A 21386-nucleotide genomic window follows, 5' to 3' on the forward strand; every position below is an offset into this window, starting at 1 on the left:
TGGTTTAAAATAAATTTGGTCATTTGAAGAACAGGTTTGACACCATTATAAAAATTTTTTGCAAAGACATAATAAAATTGTATCCAATGTCAGTAGGAAAAGTATGTAAAATCTTTACAGTCAAGGCATCCAATTATAGTTATTTCATGGTAAATATACAAACTTTTGATAGCAAATGTATGCTTTAATGGATAAAGTGGTTTTAATATCAATTCAAATATACGTATTGCATATTCTCTAAAATGGCATTCAAACCATATATTTCTAAGCAAGAATTTTATCTGACAAAAACAAAACAAAAAAAGACAACCAGACCCAGCAGAGTACAACATTTAGTGTCTTTATAAAACAACATATTTGCAAAATAAAGCCAAGGCTCATTTAAATATGCATAAATAGCAAGAAAATAATTCCCATTTCATTTCAATTCAAACAATTCTGAATAACAATATTTATACAAAGATCAGATCATAAACATATATGAAAATAGGGTACAATCCCTTTAAATTTCTTACTGCAGCAATCAAATCACCAGCAGGACAAAGCTAAAGCAATAATCTATTAATCTCAGAAAGTATTTACAGAACTTGGTCTTTAGAAGAAACAAAGAACATAAGGAACATCCTTATGAAACACAAGGCTTATTCAAGTTTATGAAATGTCAAACTCCATATCTTTGGATGGGTTATCAATTATAAAAACAAATAATACAGCAATGATCAATATAAGTACGGCAAAATTCTTTGAAACATTTGTTTATATTTACAATAGTGCAGACAAAATCTGAGAACAAGGCCTTACAAGGGTGAAAAACGTTATTGATCAAAAAAAATTTTTAAGTCAAGTAAAATAGTTTTTTGTTGTTGTCAAGGTTTTAATGTTCTTCTGTGGTTTGTACTTATTTATTACCACTGCAATTAGTCTGCAAATATTGGTGCATCTGTTTGTAGCTTATGAAGAGCTTTGATATAGAAATGTTATCAGTTTCTTTATTTGCAGAGTGGGATTTTAGGAAACAACCATTGCTTGAACTCTTCTCAGCTGTTTCCTTTTTATCTCAAAACAGCAGGTGGAAAATCTACTGGAGAACTTTCTCCGTATGGTTCTATGAACTTAAATGAAGTGTCAGTTAGGTATCTGTTAGAAGGGTCAGTTGGCCGGTTCAGGGACGGGTGGGGCGTGGTTTTCCAGTCTCATGGTCCAGGGGTCAGGGGTCGGAGTGTAAAATGGAGGGTGGGTGAGGACTTCCTCTCCAGGCCTTGCCAGGGCAAAGGTGAACACACCCCTCTGTCTTTCCGTCTCATCTACCACGTGCTTCCTGTCTAACCGTGGCCCAGGCTCCCGACCCTCCCTGCTCTCTCTGCTGTCGCTGTCCAAGTCCAGGGCCAGCCTCTCTCTCCCCCCGAGGCCCAGGCCACGACCCTTAACCCCATCATGGGATGGAGGCAGTAGCCGGCAGCCCCCCGACCTCTCGGCCAGTGGCTTGCTGTCCTCGCGGCGGCCAGCTGAGCCGGGGTGTCCCTGCAGGAAGTTGTTGGCAGAGCGCCATGCGGCCGGCTTGCGGCCTCGTCGAGGGCGAGAGACGCGGCAGCTCTGCCTCTTGATGTGGCGGTGCAGGTGGTCGGAACGCGTGAAGCTCTTGTAGCAGTGCTCGCATTGGTATGGCCTCACCCCAGTGTGGATACGCAGGTGATTCTTAAGGTCGTAGTTGTGGACGAACTTGGAGTTACAGTGAAGACAGATGTAGGGCCGCTCGCCTGTGTGCTTCCGCATGTGGATCTTTAGTTTGTCTTGCCTAGAAACAGCAAAAAAAAGGTGTTATGGTTCTTTGAAAGATGTAATGTATTGATTACGGCATTGTAGGTAGGCATACTTTGGGATACTAAATAGAAGGTTAAAATAGCGTGTTAAAACGTAGGCAGGAAATGAGAAACCTTTTAAGGGGGTTTCCAGGTTCTACCTTTTAGGTATCAACTCTCGAGTGGCATTCAGATGAGAGGATAACAATCAGTTGCATGAACCACAAAAACAGGCTGTTTCCTTAGTCTAATAACGTCGCCCTTTGAAGAGCTCTACATGTTTGCTGCCTACAAGTATTGTCTATGAAAATTGTTTTGGGTGTGGGTCTGTGGTTTCATGCACATATGCGGCTCCCCTCTGGGGACCGGGGTTCAATACCCAGTGGGCTCCTTCCAATGTCTCCATTCACCTCCCACTGTTTTCACTCTGTAAAATATACTGAGAGTTTACTTTTCCTTTAAAAAAAAGTCGGAAATGGAAAGCACTTTGCTTTTGCAAGATTACAGGATTTCCCACGTGGTTAACATTTTCGTTTTAGATTTATTTGGTTCATCTCCTAAACTGGCACATCTGATTTTCAACTAATCATCAAAGCCTTGACTAATTGAATCACGTGTGCCAGATTAGGGTTGAAACCGAAACATGAAACACCAGTGGAGGCCAGAGGAGAAATTTGGAAAGCACTGACACTGTCAGATAAGACCAACAGTATCACGGCATGAGAAACCTGGAATTTGACGTACCTAGTAAAGCGCACCTCACAGATAGTGCACATGTAAGGCTTTTCTCCCGTGTGGGTCCTCATGTGCCTGGGTAGTTTCCCCGCTCCCTGGATCACCTTGTTGCAGATTGGGCACTGCTGGGAGGCCTTGGGCTTCATTTTCCTCTCCTCCTCCAGCTGCCAGGGAGGGAACAGCGCACCCAAGTGGCTCGACGCACTCAGGAAGTTCAGGTAGGACCGAATATCTGCCTCGTCTTTAATCTGGCCCAGGTGGAGGTGGGACCCCTCAGGCCCGACCACTCCCATGCCGACTCCCATGCCCGATAGGCCAGAGGTCACAAAGTCTTTTAGGAAATCGCCGTGGAGCATGCTGGGTGGGACTTCCTCCTTCAGCTCCTCCTTGATGACCTCTCTCTTCACAGCCAGGTCGAGGGGTCGGTTGTCCAGCTGACCAGGATAGGAGGAGGGGCGGAATGTCGGGGTGTGGTGGCTGGGAATGTTGTTGGGGTCCAGGACTTGTTGGGGGAAACCTGGGAACTCTGCAGCCCACATGGGATGGTAGAAGCCCGGGAACAGCGGGGAGAAGTTGTTCCTCCTGTCCAGAACTGACGGCATCTTAGGGTACAGCCCTTCCTGTAGCAGTGACTCAATGGAAAAGTCTTTGAGGGCTCGGCTCTCCACGCTCTCATGCTCCCTCTGCGTTTTTTCACACTGAGACTCGTTGTCCCGTCCCTTCCTATCCTGCTGCTGGTACCGCGAAGTACCGGGCGGACTTGGGGCAGCTCCTCTCTCTGAACCGACCTGGTCTTGACTCTCCGACGATCTTGTCAACTTCTCGTTGGCGTTCTCTTCGTTGTCCTCCTGCTCGTCCTTCCTCGACTCCTCGGTCTCCTCCTCCTCCTCGTCTATTTCGTCCTCCTCGTCCTCTTCATCTACGTCCTCCTCCTCCTCGTCTTCCTCCTCTTCTTCGACTCTGGTCCCCTCGCCGGCGCCCATGATCTCCAGGCAAACGTTGATGATGCAGGGGATCTCCAGCAACTGAGCGGCTTCCAGGATCTCCTTCACATTGGATGCTGTGACAGTCAGTGTGGATGTGTAGGCGAACTCCAAGATGGCCGTCAACGATTCGGGCGCAACAAAGTCAATCTCATACACGCCGTGCTGGTCGCTTCTGTCTGAAGCGACAGTGAAGAGTTTCTTGAAGTACTGGCTACAGGCGGCGAGAACTGAGCGATGTGTGCGGTACTCCTGGTCTCGAACAATCAGGACCACATCGCATAGCAAACCAGCGCGACGCTGCTCGTTGAGGCAGCACAGGACATCACTACTGTGGTTGGGGAATGGGATCCCGATCAGGTCATCCTCGCTGTGGGCCATCCTCTCCTTCTCACTCCTACCTGTCTAAAACACATGGAAAGAAACAAATTATTTTAAATAGTACGTGTTTCCTTTTTAACATTAAGGGTCGGTTTTGCAGTCATGGATTAAGCCTAGTGTAGGACAAACAATTCTAGTTCAGTAGAAACCTCCATTGAGCTTGTTGTGTTAGTCCTAGACAAGGCTTATTCTGTGTCTGTGAAACCGGCCCTAATTGTTGTCGCTTTTTTTTTGCACCAGGCAGATACCTGTATGTGCACATCCGATAAACAACTTACATTGGGTGTAAGGCTTTTTTTTTACTGTATCAGGATAAACTAATAAATACATAAAAACTGATTTTTTTTTTTTATTCAAACCCAATTTAACATCAACATTTTCATTCATCTATAAAAGATGGTTTGACTGCGACAGGGTATGTGGAATTCTACTTTAGTTGATTCCAATCACTGTATGTCAGTCTGAATAATAAAGGTGAAGTGTAAAAAATTTAATCTTTTAAAGCATTTTAACTGGAAAAACTTAAGTAATACATATAGAGTATTGTAAGTTTGTAAAAAAGAGTCTTTCAAAAGGTATTTTGAAAATATAAAACTCTGCCAGTGTCTGTCACAAGGGAAGTCGATTCAGAAAATAGTACAAAAAGCTAATCACTTTACAGTACATAGCAGAGCTGCAGAGCTGCACAGACCACAGTTGATGATAGATTAACTGTCTTTTGAATAAATTAAGAGTGAGAGTTTGACTTTCCCCTACAGCGAAATAAAGAACATTGGTTATACTTTTAAATACATTTAGAATGCAAAGATTACATTAGTGAGAAAAAATATTATTTGGACAACTTTTCGTTTTTTTCCCTGTATTGGTATGAATGAAGACATATCCTTTCTCTAAGACGGTTCCAGTGAGTGATAAAATGTTTTTTTGCCCATTCATGTCCCTTTCTATGAATAGAGCTTAAACTTAGCTGTCCGCTCCTCTGTGGTTACAGCAGGCATGTGGACAGATACTTTCAGATGGCTTCTTACCACAGCTACATTGTTAACTGAGTTCCAATGGTCCATAGATTCTATTATAGGATGAAGACAGGGTAAATAAGCTATGTATTTCTCGTATGGACACTTATCCCCACTCCAGAACTAAAATTTCTCTTTAACTAATTTCCAGGTTACATTGTGCTCAGTTACCAATCAAACGTGTAATCTTCTCAATCTTGTTGCTAGGGAACAGTTGCTATGATTATCGTACAGATAGTGTATCTTGATGCAGTGGAAGGTACCTATAGATAGACGAGAAGACCTAGGTTACAGATGAGAAATATAACGTTGGCAGGCATCTTGGAACAAAAGCCCTACAAAACCCATTTAGATTATTATACAAGTGTTGCTTTGGTAGAGGTGTTGCACCCCAGTCAAAATTGCTATGTCAAACATGTCTTGTAGTTTTCATATTTACACTAAGAGGAGATACTCCTAGGCTACACTAAGAATATCCTATATATTAACCAGAACTGTCACTGATTTGACCTAACAGAGACAAATTATTATTGGGGACTAACATATCTTTCATCTCCATAACTGTATTACTGTTATTCTTTAAAGCAGCTGACATTGGCACAAGGGACGTTCTGTAGGTGCTCTACAAGGTGTCTATAAGGCATTGGGTGCAATGTCAAAGGACAGCTCTGGGACAATAGAAAGACAGGAGACAGAAGGATGGTCTCTGTCAACTGGGGTTAGGGCCTCAGGGCTTTGACTTCACCAGACGTTTTTGCAGTAACCCCCAGAGTTCATTCCGCAGAGCGAACAGTCTGAAGACGGATCTTTAGTGTGAGATAGCGAGAGAGAGAGAGAGGTAAGAGAGAGACAAGGAGAGACAAGGAGAGTGAAAGGGAGCAAGTAAGGGAGAAAAAAAGGGATCAGATGTCCCTAAAAGTTCCCCAACAGGTTGCACAAACACCAGCGCTGTGAAGAACCAGGAGCCCCTCCCTGGAAAATGCAGCCAAGTTAAACAATTGGTGCAAACCTTAGAACAACAAATGGGATGAGAGGGGGGTCAGAGAGGACCGGCAGGGAGGCAGCGGTTTGGCTTCAAGTGTCCTAAATGACAGCCTACTCACTATATAGTGCACCTGTTTTTGACCAGAGAGAGAAACGTAGCAAACTCTCCCTTTCTTTCTCCCACACTGTCTCTCTTCCCTTTTCTGTCTCTTTCCCTCTCTCTCTATTCTTCACTCTTTTTCCATCTCTCTGTCAGTCTCTTTCTCCTGTGCTAGCTAACAGCAACACACCAGGGCTAATTACCATGTACCGTTGAGGATCTGAAGAGGATGTGCCACATGGACAGAGAGGGGCGGAGGGGTGAGGTGAGGAGGAAGACGGGTGAAGAAAAGGGAGGGGGGCAAAGCTTTCCCACCGCAAGGTCCTAGATGGATAACTGTTTCATCACACAATGCCTCCCTTAACCCCCACCCCTTCCTCCCTCTAAAGGGTGGGGACTTCACTTGTAAACCTTTGTCAAAGGGCCTGATAACCCCTTCATTTTGTGCGTTTTTCTAGGGCGGTCTCTCCCTGTTCAGCCTCTCAGCCAATGGCAAGACGGCTTTGATCCTGTGCTTTTACTACATAGACCATATCAAAGCTGTTCCACTCTGCTTTTGTAAAACAGGCCCAGATAATGACAAGACAACAATTAAAAACAACTATGTTTTTTGAAACACTGTCGCGGTTTGACAAATTACAACTTACACAGTACTGCCCATCATTGATAATGAGTGAGAAGGGCAAACCTTAATCTGGGCGCTTTTAGAGAAACTGCGAACTGGAAGAATGTTAGCCAGAAATTACAAAGATGGCCGCTTTCTTCACGGCTCTTTTGCCCCGACCTTATGGCGTTTGCTATCTATCTGCTCTCCACCACTCGCCCACCTGAAGTTTGTGTCACCACCGGTGACACGGTGTCCTCACTCGCCTCCAGTCCTGTGGCAGGCGGTGTCATCATTACGGCCTCCCAAGGGCCAGACAAAGGCTAACTAGAGGGCAAACAGTAAGCTCTCTGACTCCATCCCCAAGCTCCCAAACACCACATCTGATTAGTAACTCTGGGACCACTAAGGGCCGCCAAGGGCCCCCGAGCTCCACTGTCTGGGGAAATATTGATATGTACATTAACTGTTCAGTGAAATTGGCATTCAGAGTGAAACTTAACTCTTCTCTTTAAAATAAGTTGGTTATGGGGGGGAAACACCACCCCACTGTCTCTGGGGAAACGCTTGTTTTGACTAATCTACACTGACTAAGCAATTGGCAATTAATTAACTGTCTGTTGTTAAGAATTAGATAGATGTCAAAACACCCACAGCTTGACTCTATAAATTGATATGTGCAGCCCATCTCATCAACTGAGGGAAATCCTACCCCCTTTCTTTCTGAAGTCTCACATTTGAAAGAAAATGGCATTGAATGTTAATGCAAGCTTAATTGGGTGTGCTACAGTGTGCTACATTATAAAGATATCGAAATACTAATTAAAATAGGGGAGGATTATTCATGTGACAGTGAATTGTTGTGTGAGACAAATATATATATATATCAGTTGCATACTGTATATTAGGACATACAGCTTGACGCAGCTTACTTATTGTATGCAGATGCACTTTCTCAATATTTTTTATAATTATTAGTGTCTGTTAAAGTTGCTATTTCCAATGGTGTGATTTTATGGTCAATTAAAAGCGCATTGGACCTGTATAAGGGAATCATTGTTTATTTGAATAAAGGCCAATCCTAGATTTTGTTTATTAGTGGGCTATCCACTGAGCCTCCAGGTGAGCCTGAAGGTTCTCATCATTATCTGGCTCAGACAGTAGCTTTTGTTTTGGTTGTTTATTAGGTCTCAGAGGTCAGTCTTTTACTGGAACATTCCATTATTGATTCCCTTCTGGTAACACTTAATGTCATCTTTATAAAAGGTTCATAATTTTTACACATTATGAAGATTATGTGCGTCCAAACTTTTGACTGTTATTATATTTATATATTTATATAGGTATGTGTATATATATATGTATATATGTATCAATAAATATGCAAATATGTATGTGTATATATATATATATATATATACACACACATATATATATATATATACACACACACATATATAATAATATATATATGTATATATTATTTAGATTTTTTTTTCTTATGAATGTGCTGTTTTTCATTTTCAATTAAATCAATTTAGACCACCTATGCTTTTGATTGATTATAGTTGGTCGTTTTAAGGACAAAGTGCTTCTTTTTGATAACAACTTTTACCAAACTTACAATCTCTCCTCATGATGTGCAATTTAGTTATTCATGACAAATTAACAACATTTATCTCATGAGGGATTCAACCACAGGGCAGATGTGGGCACAGTCAACATATATGATATAATATATAAAGATACACAGCGCCTCCAATGTATTTGTGCTAGATAACAAGCCACTGTTGGGAAATCGGTCTAATCCTTATATTCTGTAAGCACATGAAGCAATAGTTTCATAAGCCAACAATAAGAGAGTCATAAACCATATTCGTCTACACCCCTCACCCTCAAAAAGGTTTTCAGTCCCTGAACTTTCCAACCTGAATTTAGTTCAAAATTATGAACTTTTCTAAATTGCATCAGAACCAGTTCACCAAGTTCATTATTTGATATGTTAAATTATATTGTTTTATATTTAAATGCTTATACCTCAAATATTCTGTTACTTCTGATTTTCTTATTTCTTTTAACTCATATTTAGCAGATTAAATACATATTCTCTGTTATAACTACCAACTAAATACTTTAAGCTTCAACACAATCATTCAAAAAGCTTGAGCAAAAAACACTATTTAAAAAAAAAATACTACAGTAAAATACATTACAGCGATGCCGAGGATCATGTTATCTCCACATTTTTATGGTGAACATGGTCTTGGCACCTTAATTTTCCCGAGACGGCGTCTCATGGTGCTACCCAAATAATTACATGAGTCATCAAATTACTGTATCCACAAACTGAGCAGAGTCTGTCAGTGTTGCACCTGGAAGCGATACAGCACCAATGACTACTAGAAGCTAAAATACAGAGCAACGCATTCGCAAACTACCACAAACACACACTGAACAGGTACACAACTTTATACTGTGGCCACTAAGCTGACACACCATGACACAAACTTACATACAACTTGTCAACAACAAAAAAAAACAATGGTGTTTAGCAGCAACATGCCCCAACTCAGGAGAATTCTGAACAATCCTACCTTGCCTTTTGAGTTTATTATTCCGAGTCTACAGTGGTGTCCGGTGACCTGTCACATTGCCGCTTCATAGTAGTGAATCCCCAGTTGCCTGTCACTCAGTCCATTCATGATCAACTCACATCGGCTGCCCATTCACAAAAAAAATCCAGGGAATATCCAACGCTCCCCGCACCAATACAAAGACGAGGAATTGCTGGTGGAGTGGAACCGTGGAACTCCGGACTGAAGAGATGAGCATGTGTGTCCCTCTGTCAAGCTTAAACAGGCTGGTGAGCAACGCAATAGCAGAGTGGAGTGAGAGAGAAAGAGAGAGGGAGAAGCAGGCAGACAGGGAGAAGGCAGGCTTGTCAGATTTGCTGTAGGGAAGGAGAGCAGAGCAGCACTTCTGCAATATGGGGATGTCGCACCGCTAGGTTTTATAGCAGGGTGGGTAGCTGGAAGATAATAATACCCCCGGCCCTCCTCCACAACACAAGTAAGCACGCTATGTAATAAGCTCATGGCTCAGACACCCTCTGATTTAGAGCCCGACAAAATAAAATTTTAGAATTTCAGCAAGGAGGGATGGAGTGAAACTGCCAGGGGTTGTTTACGGGAATAGAAGAAGAAGAAAATGAAAGTGTTGTTCATCTTTGATATCCACTACTCAAATTTCCTAAGTGGTTAGTTTGAGGTGCTGAACTTCAGTTGTTTTAATCGTTTACTGCAATGTGGCCTCCTGAAAGAATTTGTTTGGAGCATGTTTTTCTGCTGTCCAGCTTACGTTAGGTTTTGACCACTTTCATGATGGTTTCAGCTGATCTACTAACTTAACCAGCTTCAAACCAGCATTACTCGATTTGGACCAGCAGCACACCTGAATTGCCCGTCTAAATCCATATTAGACCATCTTGAAACTAAAAGTAGGTCTAAACTGTTGTTTTCAGCAGTGTAAAATAAAACATATTTCAGTTTTCATTGTGATGTTTCAGATCTTGAATGGCCTAGATTTAAATTTTTAACATGATGTTGATGCTTAAAGAGACATAAAAGAGGTATCCACAAGTTAATCTCACTCTCGGGAAGTACAGTAGATTAAGGGCCTCACTGACAAAATCCTGAACTGTCCCAATATAGGAAATTGTGTTCATTTACTGTAGCTGTTTTACCAGGAAGTCTATTCAGCGTGGGTTTTGAGAGAGACTTTCAAATCTGAGTTCATAATCTGGAGCAGCTCTCCACTCGGTTCTTTAACAACCTGTCTGTTTCCTGTTGTTTCAAGTCTAGTCGAATTCTGCTGCATCTTTCCCATGAATGGATTTCTTTTTCAATACTGTCCCAATACATGTTTTGCTGAATCACTTGAATAATATTCCAATTTAATAAATGAATACTGATATCCATGCTGCACATATTTGCCATTGTATGATATCAACAGTTTACAGCCTAAAAAGAAAACATATATTTTTGAATCCTTAAGGGCTGTTCCGTTGAAGATGGCAGAACCACCACAGTATATGTTTTCCAAGGAAATTATTTAAAATATCTACTTTTAATGGTTCCTTGAAGATCCATTTGAAGAGCCTCCCATCTCAAAAATACTGAACAACAGAATCTTCTAAAGGTCTTTTCAGCAACAATTAAAACTTTTTTCAAATAATTCTTTCAAAGGGTTCTTTAGGGAACGTTCAGAAATTCCCCCTGAGCTTGAAATGATAAAACCCCTAAAAGATCCTGTCTTCCAAAAAACATTCCTCTTTACACTGTATGGTTTTTAGGACAGGTGTGTGCCAATTGTCCCTGCTACTTTTGTTGCTTTTTCTTTTTTGTGTATGATCTGCTTTCTTTTGTTTTTTTATTGTATTTATTATTACATGACTAAATCCAAAATAGAAACAAGCCTATTGACAGTAGATATCTATTGTTATAAGTATCTAATCAAGTATATGACTTCCTATATTGGATTAAAACTCACAACTTAGGAGGTTAAAAGGATCAGTGAGGAGAGCTGACAATTTCTTCTGAGTCAGAGGGCAGAGCAGTGGGAGTGTATTCTACTGCTCCCTCTTTATGTAGAGGTCGAGGACAACCTCCTTAGACCCGGGTGTTTACATAGAACAGGAAAAAGAAACAGAGAGAAAAGATGTGGTTGCCCTCCTCTTCAATTTAGAAAGGGAAATGATCTGTCTGGAAGGAGGACTTTGATAGGTGGGTGAGAGAGTTAGAAAGAGAGATGGAAGCACTGAGAAAACCAAACTAAAAACCTTTTACTCAAAGGGGTGGGCCACACGTATTAACGTTTAGACAATGACAATGTGAGACAGCAAAGGAAGCAGGTTTTCTAGGTGTTATTAGAATGATTTATTGTTATGCTGTGAATTATTGCTTATTGCTTAATGTCTATGGTATCTACTAATTGAACTTAATCTTTTTAATATTTTAATCACAGCCATGTCTAACAGAACTATATAAATATTTCATTCCTGCTTCTTTCAAATCCCCTGTTTTACAATTACACGTTACCTTTGGTTTTAGGTCATTTAGCTGACGCTACTCACAAGATTGATTTACAGACTTTATGGCATACATTTAGTAAGTATAGTACAACTTTTTGGTTGCAGGGGGAAGTGAGAGGATTAATGAGCCAACTGGAAGCTGGAGAGGATTTGGTAGCTATCACGAAAATTATTCAAGAGGAAAGATGGAAATGGAAACAGGACATCAAGGTTAAAACAAAGGGGTTACAGTAACCAGCCATTTAATGTCCCATCTAAACAAACGCCACTTAGACAGGGCAATATCCCCATCATTGCCCTCATGCATTAATATTTCACTTTTTGACCAGGGATGAAAAGTGCCTCTTAGTCCACATCACTTCCTGGAGCATCTGGTCTCCCAACGGGGGACCAAACAGGACTAACCCAGCTTAGCTTCAGAGGCGAGCCAGCAGTTCTGTGTAGTGTGCTATGCAGGGAACTACTGTGACAGTATAGCTTCTGTTACCAATAGACCAGCCCATTGGGATACTGGATATTTTTTGCTTGACATCAATACTGCTGCTTTTTATGTAATGCACAGCATATAATAACATTTTGTCATTTCTTAGAAAACACAATTGTTTAATTTCTGACATTTGGCATAAAAACACATTTCTTGATAAACAGGCCTATATTGGTAAGATCAAATCAACTTCCCCAAAATATTCTTGCCAAATCTAAACTTGACAGTTCTAACATGTTTAACATAAATGATTGTATTATTTTAAGGGTTAACATAGGTTATGTTTAATAATTGGCTGCTCATCAATTTCCTCACATTCTTGTAATAAGATTGACTTGCTCTCCAGAGTATTTAGCGAGACCACAGCCTTCCTGTTTTTTTAGGCATACAGCGATGGAGCTTGGTATGCATCAACAGGCCACTAAATGCAAGCAGACCAGCCAGACCAAGGAGCAATCTCAGCCTATGTCTGTTTATCTAAACACTTTGTCTGGTATTGTAAAAAAAAGACTGTCAGTTTCACTGTCTTTCATAGATATATTTAATCATCATGATCACACATAGATCAAATGTTCTATATTCTAGACTGCTACTTAAATGCTTATAACAACTCAAGTTATTATTGTAACAATCTGAGGTTTGTTTAAATACATTTTAGAGACTATACTATATTTTCAGAAGTGTCGGATTTCAATATTACGAATAAATGTGCATGTACCATAATATAATACCAGCTAATAGGTCAACTGCTCGAATAAGAGAGAAAAAAAATTATAGAACAAGGAGCTCCACTGCCTTCGAAAGTTTGAAAAAAGCGAACACTTGCAAAATTAGGAACAAAATGATCAGTTCCGAAAAAACCCAAACACTATACGACTGCTGCTTAATTCTACGATTCCCTTTAGTTGTGATGAATCATTTCAATGACAATCTTTCAGCGACAGATAGAATCCTGACGCTATCAAAATGTCAACTTGCTCTACAGTTCTCGCACCAAACAACTTCTTCTGCTGTAACGGGTTAATAATTACTGGTTCCTCTCGTTTGGACTCATCTTTGAGGGTTCTTCGTGCAGTCTGTTCTCACCCAGCACAGGAGCAGGAGGCTAGAGACTGGGTCTGACTAAGTGTTAGGCACTGGAGTACCTGTTTGCAGCTACCCGCTGAGTTCACAGCATGGCAGCCCAGCAAGAGAACTCAGCCCTCAGCGACAGATCGGCTCCCTGTCTTTTTACCCATCAGGAGGGGCTGGCAAACTGGCACGGTGACTGGCGCCGATCTGTCTGAAAGTTGAATACAGTGCGAACACAACGGCAATCGACGGCATCTTAAAGAAGACAAGCCCTTTAAACTGCCGACATCGCTCAGAGGCCCCATGTTTTCCGTTTGCCCCGTATGGGTCAAAGGGGAAATTGTTTGATAACTGCTAGAGGTAAACCACCAGGGCCTGCAGATTCATGCAGTTCCATTGCTCTTTGCTATTTCTTTCAGTGGGGAATAGCAGCCCAACTGTGATGCTGACCATTTGACCATCCCCCGCCCCATCCACCCACCTGGTAACAAACCTCACTCCCCAGCCTACTGTGCTATGCTTCTTGTTGTCTGGAGGACAAGGTAGCTGTGGGAAAACAGACAGGGCCATGGTAGGGGAGGCACTTCCACAGCTAAGCTCTGCCAGCTATTATGTAGATAGACCCGCTCTCATCTCGCAGCAGCCAGCCAGACCTCCTTCAAAAACCTCTTTCAAGGACACCGAGGCAGAGACAGACACGCATACAGACACACCCACGCTCACACACACCCACGCTCACACACATCCACACACCCACACACACGGCAAGGTCATAATGAAAGCTCACCTCTAAGCAGCCCCCTATTCAGTCTCGTTGACGTTTTTGTCTCGTTTTAGTTTTGCCGATAGACTCTATCTATTCCCGCTTTGTCTTCCTCATGTTTTGTCTGTTTCTATACATCCTAATCTGGACAGGAGGCTTCAGGCCAGAGGGGAGGCGCTGGCTCGTACGTCCAGTTTGAGAAAATTCTGCGGAGAGACATGCTGTAAGACAGCATTTATTCAAAGGATACAGTCAAGTTTAGTCAGCCAGAAAGAGATAGCACTACTTTGGTTAAATATTTCACAGGTGCTCGCAGTAGTATGGAACTCTACGTGTGTGTGTGTGTGTGTCTGTGTGTGTGTGGGTCTGAGTGAGGACATCTCCTGGCGCTGCTGGTGATAACGACAGGGAGGCCTGGCTGAGGGAGGGAAAGGAGGGGAGGTGGAGGAGAGGAGCAGAGGGAGTGGGGAGTCTCTGCCTGCCCTCGGGCTCTCTTGCACCTCCTAATTAAAAGCAGCTAGGCTGCAGGGCAGGGGAGACAGATGCCTGTCACACCAAGGTACACACACACACACAGAAACAGGTACACACAGACAGATGAGACACACACACACACACACAAACATCCACTGAAAGATTGACAGACACAAAAGTACAGTATGAATAGACATGCACAGACATCCCCCACCAACCCAACACCTCTCCAAAACAAGCATGGACATAATAAGCCTTGGGGTGATTTAGGTCAATCACTTTACAGTATAATGGTCAGCCATCGTGTGGAACGTTTTGATGTACACCGCCATGTCTTCCTTTAGATATGCAAAGATGTCCTGTCTGAGCATGGGAATGTACAGTAAATTGCTTTTATGAACCACACGAGCTGCTCTGAGTCTGGGTTTGGGTGGGCGGATCAATGCCTTCTGAAGTACAGCACGCTACAGCCCACACACGCATGTCTTCTTTAAACTACTATCCCCTCCCAGCATCGCACAGGTGGGCGGACCCACTTCTTCAACCCAAATCTTTGAAAGACATTACGAAATGATGCATTTTAATGTAGCTTGTCTTCTCTTTTCTGTTCTGTCCCCAGAGAAGACAAAAAAAGAAACCAATGTTTCTAATCTTCACCTTTACACTGGCTGCTGTTTTCATCCTTTACTTTGGTTCCTGTTAATTCATGTCTGAATGTCGTGCCTGTGAAGGTATTTGTGTCATTTAGTGGAGGGAGGGAGGTTTGGAGAGGCAAGGTGGAAAGTAAGCTCTGCTCAAGGGGTTGCCAGTGGTTACCAGGACTATTTTTTGATGAGCTCGCTTGGCCACACAGGAAACACCTACATTACCTTCTTTTTCTCAAGGACTATCACTACAATGTCAGATACAGAATGCTTGATGTTTGAGACAATAAAGAAAATGTTGAAGAATGTTAGTGTTTGAGGTAGTACACTTTGAAATTCTAGTTAGGTCAAATGGAAATCCTTTTAAAAACTAATAAAATTCAAAGTCATTAGGATTATTGTTATCATACTGCAAAGACAATCTTGGTTCAGAGTTGTCCATAAGTAAGAGATAGAAAGAGAAAGGACAGTGTATGTGTGTGGGTTTGTGTGTGTGTGTGTGTTTGTGTCCAATAACGATTATAAGAAATATGTTTTCTTGTATTTACCCGCTGAGGTACTCAAACTGCTTTCAATTCTTAGTGCAACCCTCACCTCATCCATCACCAATGTGGTGCCTGTGAAAAACGTGTGATATAGACGTTTATCTGCTGTGATGCCCCTTATCACTAAACGTGTTTGCGTGTGTGTTTTTTGGTGTGTGTATGAGATATTGAAAGACCTCAAAAGGGAAAGAAAAAGAAGGAACGAGGGTGAAATAAAGGGAGAGTGAGACCTTGGGGTGTGCAATGGCGGTTAGAGGAAGGCATTTATTCGTGAGCAACACTAAGTACACAAATCCCCCAAACTTGCTTTTTTGGCAGGGATTGGGCCTCTCACCCACGAAACCCTCTTCAAGCCTCCTCCCACCCTCTAGTCAGCTGCTCTGCTCTGCGATGGCTGCTTACTCACACACAACACAACCTGTGTCCACGCTGCGGAGGAGTAGGAGGATAGCACTCACACACGCTCACGATCACACACTCACCAACTGCAGATATGGGACAGTGGCCTGCCTGCCTTCCCATGCTGCACTGCTTTTATCCTGTACTGTTACATTAATTGATTCCTAACCCCAAAAAACTGTGTCAACTGAGTTGCCACCAATTTCAATGAAAAGAAACCTTAACTTGTGTTTTGAAACCCATTTGCCGGAGCCACTCATCATTTGGTCAGTGCTTATTCCACCAGCATTATCTAGGCGTTCTACTTGTGTAGACGTCTACCATTTAATATGGACATTTGTTTTCTCATCATTTAACATCATGTTGCCTAACTAATTGCATATACCATGATCCATTAACTTTGTGGAACAACAAGCTTCCATAATACTAATTGTTCTGAACTGTTCTTCAAACATACACCGATGAGCCAAAACATTATGACCACTCCCAGTTGAAGTGAATAACATTGATCATCTCCTAACAAGGCCACATGTCGTGTTGGATACAGGAGAAATGGGCAGGAGTAATGACCTGTGTGTCTTTGACAAAGGCCAAATTGTTTTGGCCATAAATGGTAAGGCTTGTGGGAGGCTCCCGATCAGCAGTGGTGAGTACCTACCGACAGTTATACGAAGAGGGACAAACCACAAACCAGCAAAAGAGTATTGGGTGCTCAAGGCTCATTGATGCACGAGGGCAAGGCTAGCCCATCTGGTCCGAACAGACAAAACTTCTACTTGGCAGTCACAGAACACATTAATGATGGTTACAGGAAGTAGGTGTCACAACACACAGTGCATCACACCCTGCTGCGTATGGGGCCTGTCCACCGACGAAAGCACCTACAATGGGCACACGAAGGTCAGAACTGGACGAAGGTTGCCTGGTCCAAATAAGTTCATTTTTCTTCTAGGCGGCCATGAATGTGTGCGCCATTTACCTAGGGAAGTGATGGCAACAGAATGCACTGTGGGAACACGACAAGCTGGTGGTGGGAGTGTGATGCTCTGGTCTAATGTTCTGCTGGGAAACCTTGGGCATTCATGTGGATGTGAATTTGAAATGTGCCACCTACTTAAACACTGTTGCAGACTAGGTACACCCTAGTGGCAACGGTATTCCCTTATGGCAGTGGCCTCTTTCAGTGGGATAATGCGCCCTGCCACACTGCACACGTTGTTCAGGAAGGTTTTGAGGAACATGGCGCTGCCCTGGCCTCCAAATTCCCCAGATTCAATTTGAATGTGCAGGACCAACTAGTCTGATCCATGGCGGCTCCACGTTGCAACTTACAGCACTTAAAGGATTTGCTGCTAATGTCTTGGTGCCAGACAGCACAGAGCACCTTCAGGGGTCTTGTGGAGTCCATGCCTTGGTGGGTTGGAGCTGTTTTGGCAACACACGTTCACCCTTTCACCTCTCATATGACCATTAGCATATTAGGCACATGATCATAATGTTTTGGCTGATCAGTGTACATACAACAGTGTGTTACAGATTCAAAAATTCTAAGGGAAAATTACCCACAATCCTCTCAAGTCAAGAACCACAGCCTTCCATTGATTTCAGTCAATCACTTTTTTTTTACTGATATTTGTTTTGAGGAATGTGTTAACTCTATTTGATTTGATTTTTCTTCTTTAAATAATAAAAATAATATAGCCATTTTTTAAATACACCAATCAGACATAACATTATGTCCACATGCCTAATATTGTGCCGGTCCCCCTTTTGCCACCAAAACAGCCCTGACCCGTCAAACCATGGACTCCACTAGACCTCTGAAGGTGTGCTGTGGTATCTGGTACCAAGACGTTAGCAGCAGATCCTTTAAGTCCTGTAAGTTGTGATGTGGGACCTCCATGGATTGGACTTGTTTGTCCAGCACATCCCACAGATGCTTAATTAGACTGAGATCTGGGGAATTTGGAGGCCAAATCAACAACTTGAACTCATTGTTGTATTCCTCAAACCATTCCTGAAAATGTTTTGCTTTGTGGCAGGGCGCATCATCCTGCTGAAAGAGGCCAAGGCCATCATGGAATACTGTTGCCATGAAAGGTGGCACATGGTCTGCAACAATGCTCAGGTAGGTAGTACGTGTCAAAGTAACATCCACATGAATGGCAGGACCCAAGGTTTCCCAGCAGAACATTGCCAAAGCATCACACTGCCTCTGCCGGCTTGCATCCTTCCCCTAGTGCATCCTGGTGCCATGTGTTCTCTAGGTAAGTGACGCACACACACCTGACCACCCACGTGATTTTAAATAAAACATGATTCATCAGACCAGGCCACCTTCTTCCATTTCTCCGCTGTCCAGTTCTGATGCTCACATGCCCATTGTAGGCGCTTTCGGCAGAGGACAGGTATCAGCCTGGGCACCCTGACTGGTCTGCGGCTACGCAGCCCCATACACAACAAACTTCTAACACATCAACTTTGAGGACAGAATGTTCACTTGCTGCCTAATATAGCCCACCCACTGACAGGTGCTATGATAACAAGACTATCAGTGTTATTCACTTCACCTGTCAGTGGTCATAATCTTATGGCTGATATATATTCCAATAAAACATTCCAATAAGAATTTAAGATCTGTTGTCTAAATCCATCAAAAATAAGTATGCATAGGCATTCATCTTTATTTTATATTAAGAATATACATTATTTACAATTTGATTGTATGAGAGACATTAACCCAAACACTTTTTAGTATTTTGATGCTGTAATGTGCACTGAAACCTCCAAAAGAAAACATTCACAGCTCTCTTAAAAACACAAATACTCAGATTGATGAACCAATTTGCGTATTTCAGCGCACTTCTGTTTTCTAAACACTTCCTGTGTAATAATTCACAATTGAATACATTCCAAGCGACAGAACTCCGTCTGGGTTATTTTGAACAATGTACCATACAACTAGTATGCGCCAAATACAGCATCCATATTACTGTCTGAACATGAAGAGACTATCCAACAGTAAAACAAATATGATTTTGATTGACAGGCTGCCAGGAAAGAGTAAGAGGTTTGACAGTTACAATGTGTGATGTCTGCATTATCACTAAAGTGTAGATGTGCACCGGCTTTGTACTGTGCTGCCTGCTTCATGCATTCCCACACACCACACAAGCTGTGTAAATACAGGGGGTGGCCACTCCAGAGATGTTTGTGAACACACCAATGTAAAAGTATCCAGCATGTCATGACAAAAGAACCTCTGGGATCAAGTTCAACTAAGATAAACGGTGTAGTCAAAGTGACTAGAAAGACAGCCCTGGTAGTTATATTCAATATACAGAGGTGTGGTAGTACAGGTTGGCTATCCCTATATAACCCCTCTCATACACAGGCATGCGCACACACACACACACACACACTTTCACTATTGGCAGGGTCTGCTAGTGTAACCTCTAGCTCTTAAACCTGTTCCTGCTAATCATATATCAGTCATTGAGTCGTTATTTGACATGTCTCCGAGTGTGGACCTTTTCCATTTTTTGCTAATCTGCATGGAATGTGAAAGCTCTCTTTTGATCCATTCATGATAAAATCATATATTGATATCTCTGGGCTGTGCCATTCAGAGCCAGTTTGATAGTTGCTGTTTCTGGGAAATGACATTCTTGAATAATGTAAAGGTTGTTGATATAAAATGGTTAACTTTTATGTAGAATCTCTGCATTTATTTTATGTATGTATTTCCAGTCATATATTTTTCCTGCAATAACATTTTGAATAGATCATTTCAAATTGGTTTCTCTATATTGATGCGTTGTTGGATGTTTTTTTTTTAAGTATTACATTGCTGATGCACTGGAGGAAGTGAAAAGACAAAAAGGAAACGTCATTGTCATGCCAAATCATCAAATTACCACAAGCAAATGCCTGTGCATGATTTCATGGTCTAATTACTACAACGTTGCATACTGTAAATAAACAGAGTACATACTGCCAGAGTTGGTGGGTTCCAATCCATTCAACAACTCATCGTCATTTGACTACATTCATCATCCTCAATAAAGTTGGATTTCTAGTGGAGGAAAGGGACACTGTTATCCAAGTCTATCCAAGCCACGCTTTCACTAAAGAATGCCGCTGAGGAAACAGTTGAAAGCTTGTTCCCCTCAATGTGTAGGAATGGAGCGGTGACTTGATAGTCACATAGTACTGTAAATCAGCCCAGTAGGCGTGTGAAGCATGCACTGCCAACCCTATAATCTAAAGCGTATATTACAAACCCTGGAAGGTATACCAAACATGACAGACAGTATTAAGATGCAGGACACTCCAACATTTTTACTAAAGAGTCTGTAAAAATGATCATGAAGGGAGGAAAAAAAACAACCTGAGACCCAAGTGGGAGCAAAAAAAAGACAACTGAAAGAGAAAAAGATGTTACTAACCTTTTAACACAGACACACGTTTTTAATTTCAGTTTCTTCTTCTCACCCTGCTCTCGGTCCCTGACTGTCAGGAAGCAGAGTCCTGTCCTCTGTGGCAGGCATGTGAAAGTGAGAAAGACAGAGAATGGGGGGGGGTAGAAAAGAGAAGACCGAAGAGAGCTTCAAGTTTGCACAGAAGGTGTGTCGCTGATTCAAGAGGTAGAGGAAAATCAACCGTACCACCAAACTGTTGCATAAAAAAAACATAACAAAAGTGCACACCCACCCAACAACCAACACCCCTCCCTCCCTCTTAAACCAAAAGTATTTTGGCAGCATTCCCCAAACGTCCACCTGTGCTTTGCTGAGGGGAGGGGAATGACGCACCAACAGGCCAAGCCTGCAAACTAACCGGCTTCTTGGCTTGGGCTCAAGCAGTACCTGCATGATGCTTGGGCCGGGACTAGAACTGGTTTTGAGGTTGTGAGATTTGGGTTGTGGAACTTCGGTTAGAACTGAGATTTATTATTAAAATGTTTTTATGGCTGGTGCTGGAGCATTAACAAAAATGTCAGGCCGTCAAAACGAAACCATTTGCCACAAGCAATATGATTGCAAAAGTAAAGAACAGTAGAAAAAGAGAATGAGATAAGTGGGCTATCTACTTCATTGTGTTAGGTCAGGGTGTATGCTGTGGTGTGGTGGGTTGTGGTGAGTGTGTGCGTGTTGGGTGTGTGCTGAAGTGTGTCAATCGGTGCCTGGTAGCAGGTAAGAACACCTACATCATTGTGAAAGCTCTATAGAAACATAATGAGAACATAATGAAGTGTAATCATTGATGTCAATGCTCTGACCAACTATATACCTACTACATACATTGCATAACTG

General features: G+C 42.2%; 1 protein-coding gene across 2 annotated transcripts; it reads right to left on the minus strand.

The window, feature by feature from the left end:
- Positions 1 to 193: 193 nt before the first annotated feature.
- Positions 194 to 20824, minus strand: LOC105023525 (zinc finger and BTB domain-containing protein 7C). Of its 2 annotated transcripts, none has more exons than XM_010892790.5 (3): positions 20520 to 20824; positions 2544 to 3922; positions 194 to 1795 (listed from the first exon to the last, which is right to left on the minus strand). In XM_010892790.5, the coding sequence occupies exons 2-3, from the start codon at positions 3896 to 3898 to the stop codon at positions 1150 to 1152; spliced, it is 2001 nt and encodes a 666-aa protein (XP_010891092.2). In that variant the 5' UTR covers positions 3899 to 3922; positions 20520 to 20824; the 3' UTR covers positions 194 to 1149. The 2 variants fall into 2 exon arrangements, with proteins under 2 accessions (XP_010891092.2, XP_010891094.2); XM_010892792.5 differs by lacking the exon at positions 20520 to 20824 and adding an exon at positions 9197 to 9986.
- Between the last annotated feature and the right edge of the window lie 562 nt (positions 20825 to 21386).

This window comes from Esox lucius, chromosome 14 (genome assembly GCF_011004845.1).
Source record: "Esox lucius isolate fEsoLuc1 chromosome 14, fEsoLuc1.pri, whole genome shotgun sequence".
Lineage (NCBI taxonomy): Eukaryota > Metazoa > Chordata > Actinopteri > Esociformes > Esocidae > Esox > Esox lucius.

What these genes read in the sequence shown, in the direction of transcription:
- LOC105023525 (XM_010892790.5), bottom strand. Translation starts at nt 3,898, where the DNA reads ATGGCCCACAGCGAGGATGACCTGATCGGGATCCCATTCCCCAACCAC. An exon ending in TGTGAGGTGCGCTTTACTAG is followed by an intron (nt 1,796 to 2,543) that starts GTACGTCAAATT and finishes TGCTGTTTCTAG; the next exon opens with GCAAGACAAACTAAAGATCC.